Source organism: Hippopotamus amphibius, chromosome 8 (genome assembly GCF_030028045.1).
Source record: "Hippopotamus amphibius kiboko isolate mHipAmp2 chromosome 8, mHipAmp2.hap2, whole genome shotgun sequence".
Lineage (NCBI taxonomy): Eukaryota > Metazoa > Chordata > Mammalia > Artiodactyla > Hippopotamidae > Hippopotamus > Hippopotamus amphibius.
The window spans coordinates 120,300,200-120,312,799 of NC_080193.1; the positions used below are offsets into that span (position 1 = coordinate 120,300,200).

Here is a 12,600-nt window from a genome sequence, read left to right on the forward strand (position 1 = left end):
ACATCTTAGTGACTTTCAAGAAAGATGCATTCTCAGATCAGTTCTCCCATCTGATCCCACCTTCTGAATTCAAAGATATGAGGAAAGATGAACATAAAACTTAGTGAAAGAAATTGAAGAGAAGTGAAGGAAGCGGATTTGGAAATATAGAAGCATACTTTTTTTTTTTTTTTTAAGCAAGACTTGTATATATTTAGAATGTTCCTTGTTATCTGGAAATCTTTTAAATTTTTCTTGAGTTGCATAAATAAATCCCACCCTACACAGTAAATAAACTGGATCAGCACAAACAAAAAAAGCCAACATTTAGAAAGGCAAATGTGATGGATACCTGGAGAAGAACCACAGAGGGACAGAAATGTTTAAGAAAAGGAATGCAGTGTGGTGGAGACAGCCTGATGAGAAACTAAAAGATCATGCTACCTTTTCTCCCTGACTTTTCAACATGCAGGGATTGATGAAAACAGGATACTATGGCTGGTCTATTCTTTTTGAGAATTTTTTTTTCATCACAATTATAAGAGGTTTCAAACTCAGGAAGAGTGAATTGATCATAGTTCTATATAATCATTGTTAATCTACTTACATTGCCTAATTATAGGCTGAATTTATATAATATAATTTCCTGCTCATCACTCTGGCTAGAAATGTTTGTTGTATGATCTCCTTTAGCACTCCCAAATTTACCATTAACCATCACTTTGTTCTTACGCTTTTTTGAAATGTAAGATTTATTAATTTAAATATCAATACCTCTGAGAGGGCTGTTAGTTAGCTGGGAAAAGAGGGACATGGTATCTGAGAGGAGGAGGTGAGTGAAATGAAGCAAAGCAGGATTTTGTTACAAAGGAAGTGAAAGATCAACTTCACAGATCTCCCTGAGATTGGTACTATTAAAAGTGGAGTGAGTGTTGCAAGGTTTGGTTGTCCACATGCTTATTAGGATCAGACATTTCTAACCCTGACTCTTCGGTTCCTACTGGGATGAGAGCAAAGTTCTGGCAGGTAGTTTATTCATCTCCAAGACTTTTCATCCCTCTGTGGCCTCTACCCCTGTGCAAAATTCCTCCTTTCTGCAGGCTCAGGGGAAACGAGGAGGGGTGAACCTGACTCTTAATCCAAATTCAAATAGTTACTCAAAATAGATCTTACATATTGTGTGCCTTTTCAAAGCTTGCTCTTTACACATATTGTTTCATTTTGTCCCCACAATAGTCCTGTGTGGGTGGGTATCACCTCCATTTTACTAATGAGAGAAGAGAGAGGTTAAAATCATTGACTTGCTGAAGTTGAACAGTTAATAAGTGGTGTCACTGAGGTTTGAACACTGATCGCTTCCCCCACAATATCCATGTCCTTTCATTCTGGGTCCCATTAAATTATTACAATCAACAGCTTTCCCTGATTTGAAGATTATCCTTCAGTTAATATTACATGGCACGTCTTTGCCACTGTCACCTACCATCCTCCAAAATCCACATTAGCCTTTTTATTGGGCCAGTTTGATTTATTTCCTTCCCTGGGCTATTCCTTATTTGTGTTTATTGCTTTATTATGAAAAGAGGCTAAATTGAGATAAAATATCAAGATAACAACCATCTTTGGAGAAAAAAAAAGTAGGAGTTACAATGCTGTAAACATTCAGAGAAGACCTACTGGACATGTCAGAACAACAATCTCTGGGCAGTTAATCTTTTCTTTTGAAGAAATTATGAAGAATGCGGGGAAGAAGATGTTTTTCAGAAGTCCATGAAAAATCTGACTTGTTATGCATTAAGAACGATAATGTAATACTAGTAGGCCTGCTATACAAAGCTGTTTTTCAGTCAGCTGCTTTGTTTCATGTTCAGATTTCCTTTTAAATTGATAGCTCTTGCTTTGCTATCTTCAGTTGAAGGCATTTGCCTTCCAGTAAAACACACACAAAATGGGGGTGGAAATGAGTCAGCCATTTCCTGCCCCAAGATTCAAACCTACTTTGCTTTTCTGAAAACATGATTCAAGCTATCCAACAATAATTTAATTGGCTGTTCTGTAAATTACAGCACTGACCACCATATAAACACCAGAGAAGTCACATGGGTATTCAGTAGTCAGCTATCATTTTTCTGATAATCTTCAGAACTTTCTACATACATAATTATAAAGCATTATATCACACAGGGTAATGGAAAAGTAAGTCTGTTTTCTATGCAAACTTCAACTTGTGATTTTTATGCATAATATACATTACAAATTTATGACTTATCTATAGAGATGAAAAAAATGTGGTCAGCACACCAAATCTGAAATATAATAATGCATCTAATGAGAATGTTCATAATATCCTCCGGTTTTAAGGGATGTAATCATGACATAATAAGTCTATTTGATAATTGGTTGAATGGTGGCCTTCAGCGGGATCACTGTCAACTAGAGGGAGATATGTATGTTACAGGCCTTTCTTTGCCCCATCCTGTTTGATATATCTATTACAGATGTGAATAAAGATACCAAAGTTAAATTTATATAACCTGTGGATGACAAACAATTGAGATAATAGAAAATAGAATAGATGATGGAATCATGATATGAAATATGACGTGTTCATGTGACAGCCTGACTGTAAGAAGATGGAATTTAATTGGGATGACAGCAGTCTTGCTTTTTGGTTAAGAAAAGATATAATTTAAAAATGAAGAATACATTAGAAATAATATGGCTTTAAAGCAGTACATGAAAAAAGCTTGGAAGTTTTGAATTTATGGTAAGCTCACTATTGTCACCAATGCATATGACTGCCAGAAAAGGTTAATACAATTTGGGGTTGCATTAATGGAATTAAATTATCAGGAACAAAGGAGGTGATAGGTATAACTGAAGTCTCCACTCTGTTCTGGTCAGACCATACCTTAAATATAAGTTGATTTTGATTGATGCACTTCTAGAATGCCATAGGTAAAGTGAAGCTTATTAGGAGGTCAAGAGTGAATGTGAAAGCACAGGTATAATTGACATTGAAATGTTTTAACCTGGAAAGAGAGAAATTAGGGGTGAGGCAAAAACCTGATAGATGTCTTGAAATATTCAGATAGTTGTCATTTTTAAATTTATCACAAATAGCAACAAGATATAGAACAAGAATCCATGAATATAAATTTCAATAGAGAGAAGATCTTTCTCATAGACCAGAGAGAAGGTAAACACCCTAAGGAAATAATTCATTCACCAACACTAGTGTTAGGCACATTTTAAAAAATTATTTAAAAGTATATGTATAAGCACCGGTTATGTTTCAAGCATTGTGTTAAGCCCTGGAAATAAGGTAATGAAAAAAATAGACACTGTCACTGCTGCCATATAGATTACTTCTGTTCTCGTTGGAGCAACAGTAAATAATTGAACATTGTGATTACTTGCAATGAAAGAACTATAGAGAGTGTATAACTATCAATAGAGAATTTATAGCTACAGATAATTTAGAATGGAGGGTTAGAAGATCATTTCAGGATCTGAACTTTAAGGACAGGGCTTGAGTGATAACAAAGAACTAACCAAATAAAGAATGAGGACAAGAAGAAGACAAGGGAGAATATTCTAGATGAAGAGAAGAATGTATGCAAACTTTCAGGAAAGAGCTTAGTGCATTTAGAAGCTGGCAGAATGCCACTATGGCTGGGACCTAGTGGGTAAGCGAAGGAGAGGCAGATTGGAGCCATAAGGCAGTAAACTTTCTAAACTTTGCTCTGGAGTAGGAATTTTATCTAAAGGCAGTGAGGAGCTATTGAAGAGTTTTAACCAAGGAAGTGGCATAATCAGATCGTGTTTTAAAAAGTTCACCTGGGCTACAGTATAGCAAACAAATGGGAAGTAGAGGAGAGAGACTAGATGGATAATAACCTTTTATATCCTGGCAAAGAAATGAATGTGACTTGAATTGTGATGGTGGCATTGGACATAAAAGAGAAGAGGGGAAGGTGGGAGAGATATGAATGAGGTGCAATCCAGAAGACTTGGTGCTCTACTAATGAAGAGAGTGAAGGAGAGATAGTGTGTCATTGGAGACTCCCAGAACTCAAGAATAAGCACCTTCCTGAGAAAAGGAACATGAAGGACAAATTCATTTGCTGTGGAGATCAGAAGGTCAGTTTTGAACATGCTAATTTTGATCTCATGATCTTTGATCTCCAAGAGCTTTCTACCTATGACATAAGAAAGACATGTGGTTGGTTTTTAGACTTGCTACAGCAGAATCACCTGGAACTTTTGAGTATCTGGCTACAACCCAGGCCTAACATATTAGAACCTTCAAGAGAACATAGCCAATCTAATACCCTGAGGTTAGATACAGTGGAAAAAATGAAAGTGATGTTTTATACATCACTAGATAGTTGTACTAGTTAATATTAAAGCTTGACAGCTTTGAATGACTATAATGTTATGACTAGAAAGATGGCAAGACCAAAAACTAAATCTAATATTACTTTCTAAGAGTAAATGTTCTGATCAAGTCATGAGATATCTCTAAAGGAAGAGAGCCATATTCAGATTCTTCTATTTACATTGCCAAGTTTGTTTCATATGATGCTGCCACCTTGGCTACAAACTGATTGTTGGAGAAACCAGGCTCTAGTCAGAGGCAGCCACCTAATGGTTCCAGTGGTCCATGAGATAACCTTTCTTAAGAATCCAGCCAATTTGATGCATCATTCTGGATGGTAACTAATTTTCCAAATCAGATTTTCTCTTTGACCAGAGGAGAGGGGGATGGGAAAAAGTAAAATTAGAAAAACAGAAGCATATGGATAAGTAAGAACATTAGAGTTAAAGGGGGATCAAGCAGAGAGAGAAGCAAAGAGAAATAGAAGCAGAGTCACAAGGATGACAATTAGTAGAACAAGGCTTAAGAGAGCCTCTTCTGAGCAGATGACAATGTGGCTGGATTCCCCAGTTCATTACAGGTCATTTATTCAACAAGCTTTTATTGAGCACCTATTATGTGCCAGGAACTGTACTAGATGCCGGGAATATCAAATGAACAAAACATCTCATTCTAGGTACATAATGATAAGTGCCATGGAAAAAATTAAGGCAGTGTTGTAAGGACATAGATAGTGATGGTGGGGGGGTCAGTTATCAGAAAATGGAGACTTTTCTGAAGAGGGAACATTAGCTGAGCCCCCTGTGAGGCTACTGGGTGAAGACCTCCTCAAGCAGAGAAAGTGGAAAGTACAAATGCTCTCATTTGAAAATGTGTTTGAGATGTTTATAAATAGTGAAAAAGCCCATGACATTGAACCCCAATGAACAAGGGGCAGTGTGAAAGGAGATAAGATCAAGGAGAAAGGCCAGTGCAGCTCATTGGGGGTCTCGTAAGCCATGATTGGATTTTTCATTCTATTCTGAATGCAGCAGGAAGTTTTTGAGGATTTTGATCAAGGGGATGGCGTGATCACATTTGTGAGTTAGAAAAATTATTCTGGTTTGTGTGTGGAGACTAGATCGTAGAAGGTCAAGGGCAGAAGCAGGAGAGCAGTAAGCAGGCTACTTCAGCAGCCCAGGCAAGAAAGAATGGTGGTCACACAAGGTAGTAGCAGTGGAAGATACGGAAAGTAGAGAAGGGGTGCATCTTGAAATTAGCACTAACAAGAGTAGACGATGGATTGGGTCAGGGGGAGCAGTCAAGGATTATGCAAAGATTTTTGTTCTCAACAATTGAATAAGATTTATTGAGATGGGGAAAACCCAGAAAAGAACCAATGAGTTTGGGTTTGGACATATTAAATTGGAAAAGTTTCAATGAATGTCATTCATTCAAGTGAAAAAATTTGGTAGCTAGTTAGAAATGGGAGTCTGAGGTTCAGGAGATATGTTAGGGCTGCAGATACGAATTTGGAGGTCATCAGCCTATCAGTCCTGACAATGTACCTGTTAAAATGGTTTCCTCTGCTCTATTTCTTACCCCTGACCCACCCATGCACCTTCATATAAAACCTTCATCACAAGAGGTAATGTGGACGTGTCTCTGTTTTCTGAGACCTGGTGGCGCCATAAATACCATAGTAACTGAAAGAGGGAAAAATAACTGAATATAGGAGCTGAGAGACTAGTCTGTCTGGGCATTAATTAAAATGGCGTAGGCAGATGTAGCATCTCTCTCCTGCCATTTGGCCTCTGTATCCTGTAACTCCCCACAACCTAATATGAGAGAAGAAGAAAGGAGTCTAGCTAGTTTGTTTTGTTTTACTAACCAGCTACTCACTGGGTTGTTCATGAAGCCCTAATTGGCCATTCTGTCACAGTGATTTCTTTCAGAAATATTAAGCACATCTGGTGCTACTTTGCTGTCCCAGCAAACGTTTTTTACATTCAATAATTGCGTGTTCCCCCATTCACCATTGCAACAAAAAGAATAAAATACTTAGGAATAAACCTAACTAAGGAGGTAAAAGACCTGTACTCAGAAAACTATAAGACACTAATGAAAGAAATCAAAGACGACACAAACAGATGGAGAGATATACCACGTTCTTGGATTGGAAGAATCAACATTGTGAAAATGACTATACTACCCAAAGCAATTTACAGATTCAACACAATCCCTATCAAATTACCAACAGCATTTTTCACAGAACTAGAACAAGAAATTTTATGATTTGTATGGAAATGCAAGAGACCCCAAATAGCCAAAGCAATCTTGAGAAGGAAAGACAGAGTTGGTGGAATCAGGCTTCCTGACTTCAAACTATACTACAAAGCTACAGTGATCAAGACAGCTTGGGACTGGCACAAAAACAGAAATATAGATCAATGGAAAAGAATAGAAAGCCCAGAGATAAACTATTGTCAACTAATCTATGACAAAGGAGCCAAGGATATACAAAGGAGAAAAGGCAGCCTCTTCAATAAGTGGTGCTGGGAAAACTGGACAGCTACATGTAAAAGAATGAAATTAGAACACTCCCTAACACCATACACAAAAATAAACTCAAAATGGGTTAAAGACCTAAATGTAAGGCCAGACACTATAAAACTCCTTGAGGAAAACATAGGAAGAACACTCTTTGACATAAATCACAGTGAGATCTTTTTTGTTCCACCCCCTAGAATAATGGAAATAAAAACAAAAATAAATAAGTGGGATCTAATAAAACTTAAAAAGCTTCAGCACAGCAAAGGAAACTATAAGCAAGATGAGAAGACAACCATCAGAATGGGAGAAAATATTTGCAAATGAATCAACAGACAAAGGATTAATCTCCAAAATAAACAGTTCATCCCGCTCAATATCAAAAAAACAAATAACCCAATCAAAAAATGAGCAGAAGACCTAGACATTTCTTCAGAGAAGACATATGGATGGCCAAGAGGCACATGAAAAGCTGCTCAACATCACTAATTATTAGAGAAATACAAATCAAAACTACAGTGAGGTATCACCTCACACTGGTTAGAATGGGCATCATCAGAAAAATCTACAAACAGTAAATGCTGGAGAGGGTGTGGAGAAAGGGGAATGCTCATGCACTGTTGGTGGAAATGTAAATTGATACAGCCCCTATGGAGAACAGTATGGAGGTTCCTTAAAAAACTAATAATAGAGTTACCATATGACCCGGCAATCCCACTCCTGGGCATATACCCAGAGAACTCCATAATTCAAAAAGACACATGCACCCCAATATTTACTGCAGTGCCATTTACAATAGCCAGGACATGGAAACAACCTAAATGTCCATCAACAGATGAATGGATAAAAAAATGTGGTATATATATACAATGGAATATTACTAAGCTGTAAAAATGAATGAAATTGGGACATTTGTAGAGAAATGGATGGACCTAGGGACTGTCATACAGAGTGAAGTGAGTCAGAAAGAGAAAAACAAATATCGTATATTAACACATATATGCGGAATATAGAAAAATGATACAAATCAACCAGTTTGCAAGGCAGAAATAGAGACACAGATGTAGAGAGCAAACATATGGACACCAAGTGGGGAAAGCGGGGCATGTTGGGGGGGAATGAATTGGGAGATTGGGATTGCCATATATATATTACTAATAAAAAAAAATACCAAATTGTACATTGTAAATATATGCAGTTTATTGTATGTCGACTGTGTCTCAATAAAAGTTCTTAAAAAAAATTGCACGTCCTACTGCAGCTTGAAGAATTATATATTTCAGAGCAATAATGTTATTGATTTTGCATTTCAATAACATTTCCTCTGTTAATTCCACTTTCTTATGATTGAAGCTTCTTAATGTGCTCACAGTGCACTATATGTTACCATTGCTTAATTTTGTCCTGAAATATTCATTTCTAGCTCTAAGGGACAGGTAGACTGAATAAAACATGTGGCTTTAGCTCTCTCTTCTCGTTTATCAGTAGCAGGAGATTTTCCTAAGTATTTACAGGTAATAAATGAGAACCTAAGTGGCTTGTAATTATACCCCAATAGCCTCATGAAAGAATTACTGTGCTTTCTCAAGCTTTTAACTCATGACCAAAAATGATTATCATTAAATGACCATCTTGGAGGGCTCAACAGTAGTATGTGTAAAAATGTACAATATGACTAACTTCCCTAAATGTTAGGATCCCACATTCTTATGATATTTGTGAGCTAAATATAATGAAAGCCATGAGCCCTTGGGGCCTTGATTTTAAGATTTTCCTTTAAAAATAGTGCTATTATTCTCTAAGGACATGAGAACAGTCTTTATTCAGTTAAGCTAACCCAAAATAGAACAGAGGAAATCATTAAATGAGTGAACATATATCTTTCATTGGGGCCATTCATGCCAAAACTGATGTGTCTTAAAAGTATAGGATGACTTACAATAGGGAAAATGTCTTCAAAAATAATTACACTGATCTTGAGAGAAGGATGCCTGATAGCCTCAATAATTAACCCTGGAATTAACTGCAGTGCTGATGATTGCATTATTTACTGCAGTCTTATGAACAAGCAAACATGGTGTTTTATAGTTGCACAGGAAGGAAATTTACGGAAAGTAGCTATTAACGTGTCCATTTATATCCCACCTCTCTGAAAAGGCCCCAAATCTAGAGAGAATATACAGAGTGGAAAATTTCAACCCCAATTTAGATATCTCTCTAGACTCCAGAGGAAGCTGCTCAGCTGGCCTCTCCTGTAGTTGAAACTGAGCTGGACAACTGCATGATGAGCCACTGGGCCAATGGCCAGGTGCCAGGCTGGAACCCCAGCTACTGGGTTGGACCCACTCTGCCTCATGTCAGGAATACTGTTGTGTGAGAAATAAACCTTCCTTGGAATTGAGGTAGGTCAAAATTCTGATACACTTAGATGTTCTTTTAGCAGGTCTAATTTGGGGGGGATGGGTGGAAGTTCTGGGAGAATGCCAGAATCTGAGCTAGCATTCTTAGTTGTTACTTCAACAGCTGTTACATGTACAGCTAATAGCTGTTTGATTGAGTTTCTTAGAGCTGCTCCTGACACAGGGCAAAGGCGCAACGCTTTACATTGTATCTGTTTGAAATTCAAGACATGCTTGCTTAAGCCAAGAAAAAAAAAGAAAAAGATAATCATCTGCCAACATTGGCAAGAGTAATTACAGATTCTAGAAAAATCTCTTCCAGGAAAACTTGTGAGGAAGGGTAAAAGAAAACTTCTGTCATATTTTGGAAAATCTGAATTTCCAAACTGAGATTTTGAGACATCTCTAGTTGTCCCTTCTTCAACCACCTATTTCACTCTTGATGATAATCATATTACCAAGTTGTAGAGCTGAGACTAGATCTAGTTTATAAGCAGATATAAGGCGCCTGAGAACACACTGCCTGCTAGCCATGAACTCAACACTCACAACAACCCGAAACAGTACCTGAACAGTACCTTTCATGGCGGGTGGCGTGTACACGCTCTGCTTCCTTTGCTTAGGGGATGCGTTCTGTGACTGGATAAAGAAAAAAAATAAAAGTCTTATATTTGGATAAAAAGTACAATGCCATCAGCCCTTTGAGGGAAATAAACACCTAATAACATTAGTTTATTTTAAAAAGAAAGAAAAAGAGGTAGTACTAATCCTTTCCATTTTAGAGAAAAGCGTAAGTGCCAGGACAAAATATACTCCAAAAGCTATGTCCGTGGTATAATTACATCTGCTCATAGGATTGTTCATGGTTCTGGAGGGTTAATAAGAGTCCTCGCTAAGTAATATCAATTTAGAATCCTATGGAATTGAGGTGTTCAATCTAATAGCTCCATTTACTTGCAATTACCATCTTGAAGTAATATTCTTTTATATGTTCAAAAGGTCTTTCCTAGCAAAACTGCAGCTTAACATTCGTACTTAAGCACACTGGATCAGAATTAATTTATTGAGGAAGAAATTTTTGCACTAAAAATGATACAGATTGGAACACAGGAACATATTGCAGGGTCAGAACCACAATAATAATATTTAAAGTTTAGATAGAAACAAATAGGTAATGTATATATGTATAAAGCATTATTATGATAAACTGTATACTTGCGGTCTATACCTCAAATCAGATTATGTCAAAGACTCCTTTTTAATAGTGTGTCTACTTATTATTTCAATGTGGCAAAGGCAGGAGTTTTAGTGTCTGGAGAAATTATTTTTGCTTGGAAAAGCTCAAGTATAAATAGTTACAAGATACTTTTTGAGGATTGTTCTAGGATTTCCATGCATGTTAGAAAGAACCTAATGTACAGAGTCTGAAAAACTTAGAAATTGTTTCACGAAGTTGTGAATAGAGCTTGAGGCATCTTTACTCATGTATAATAAAGCTTAATTGCCCTCAAAGGAGTCACTGAATGTTGGTATTTAGTTGATGCAAAAGCAATCTATTAAAAAGTAAAACATTCAACCAAATAGTTACCAAATCCATATCCACCAAAGCAAATGGTACAAGCAAATTTCTCCAGAGCAGAGTGTTTTGATATGAGTCTATTATGCATAGATGAAGGCAGGGCAACTCTACATTAGTATAGACTGTGGATGATTGAGCCTTCTGTTGTACCTCTACTGTATTCCATCATATCTGGTTGATTTTAAGAAGCATTCACTTCCAGTTTTCTTATATGTTTTTTCCATATAGACATTCAAAGATTAAGTGGAAAATTAATTCTACAGAAAAGTTGGTTTGTTTAGTAACATTGGTAAAACGTCTTAAATAATAAAAAACTATATGTAAGAGTTTAGTTTTCAAAGCATTTCATATTTACAATCTCATTAAATTTTTAGAAAAGTCTTGAGAGATACTTCCTGGTATTTTGTTCTTTCTACGTTTTCCACTGAGTTTTGCTGTATGCCTGCTCATGTGGCTGTGGGAATTGACTACTAAGTCTGCATGAGCCCTGTTCAATATTTGTTCCATTTCTGGGCACAGGTTTGCTCATTTTCTTGAATTCTGTTTATCCTATGTTATCAGCTCTCCTAGCCTCCCCTGGTTCATATTTTCAGTCTGAACTCCTACATGTGTATGGGAGACTCTGGCCTCAGGGTCTGTTCTTGGCTGCACCCACCAGAGGACCCTTAAGAGGTGTCTGTCCCTTCTTAAGGATTCCAACATCGGCTGCCCCAACCCATAATGGTCATACACAGCCAGTCACTAAGTTGAAATTATCAATACCGTATCTCGCCTCTAAAATCAATAGTTTATTTTAGAAGTTTTTCCAGAGGTTAATATTTCATAGGTGGAGAATCAAGGGTAACCTAGGGGTGGAGATATAATGACACCATTTTACTATTTGTTCAGTCAAGAAAAGGAAATTAAATGGTTTTTATAACACAGTTATATTTATATCATATTTTATATCACATCAAATCAATCTGGTTGTGTTTTTAGTTGATGGGACACATATTTATACAAAATATAAGAAAACTTACTTCTGCTTGTGTGTTGGTCACCCTCTTGTCATCTATTTCTGCAAGGGAAATAGGTATAACTTATTAGAAAGGTAACATTTTTCCTTATGATATGCACATTAAATTTTCAATAACATGGAACAGAATGATTTAATAACTGCCTTATGCTTATACAGTATTCATGGCTTAGTCCAATGGCTGAGAGGGAAGGGAGAGGCAGAAAGAAATAATTTCCTTTTGAGATATACCCTCTCCCACAGGTTTAAAAAAGGCAAAAAAAAAAAAAAGAAACTCTCTCCTGAAATTCCAAATTGCCCACCTTCCAGCAGTCCAGAAGGGGGGCCAAGGAAACACCTCTTAGAAATATTGTTGGCATCATCAACCTCACATTGCTAAGGGGTAAACAACCTCCTCTCCTCATGGATTTTGCAGCGCTGTCTATTGACTGTAGCCTCTGTCAGTTTTCCTTAAGTTTGCCAGTAAGCAGAACAAACCTACTTTTCCACTCAGCCCAACCACTGACTCTAAAAGAGCACCCTCTTTTCTGTATGTCCCTGGAAAGAATCAGTAACTTTGTCAGAAAGAGATCTTATGACATTTCTAGGGCAATTTCCACATAGTCTGTGTAGAAAAGAGTTGTGAGGAAGGGGAGGGAGGAGGAAGAGGTGCTCACATACTCCCTTTACACAGAGGGAGGATGTTCTGGGTTAGGCTTCTGTCCTACCTCCTCATTTA

General features: G+C 37.0%; 1 protein-coding gene across 2 annotated transcripts in view; it reads right to left on the reverse strand.

Moving 5' to 3' along the window:
* The window catches only part of PPP1R1C (protein phosphatase 1 regulatory inhibitor subunit 1C), a 124,668-nt gene that overhangs the window by 48,793 nt on the left and 63,275 nt on the right, over nt 1-12,600 (reverse strand). For both annotated transcript variants that reach the window (XM_057745789.1, XM_057745788.1), the window contains exons 3-4: nt 11,887-11,924; nt 9,867-9,927 (exon numbers count right to left, since the gene is read on the reverse strand). In XM_057745789.1, the coding sequence (XP_057601772.1) occupies nt 9,867-9,927; nt 11,887-11,924 (99 nt within the window). The remainder of the gene's footprint in view (nt 1-9,866; nt 9,928-11,886; nt 11,925-12,600) is intronic.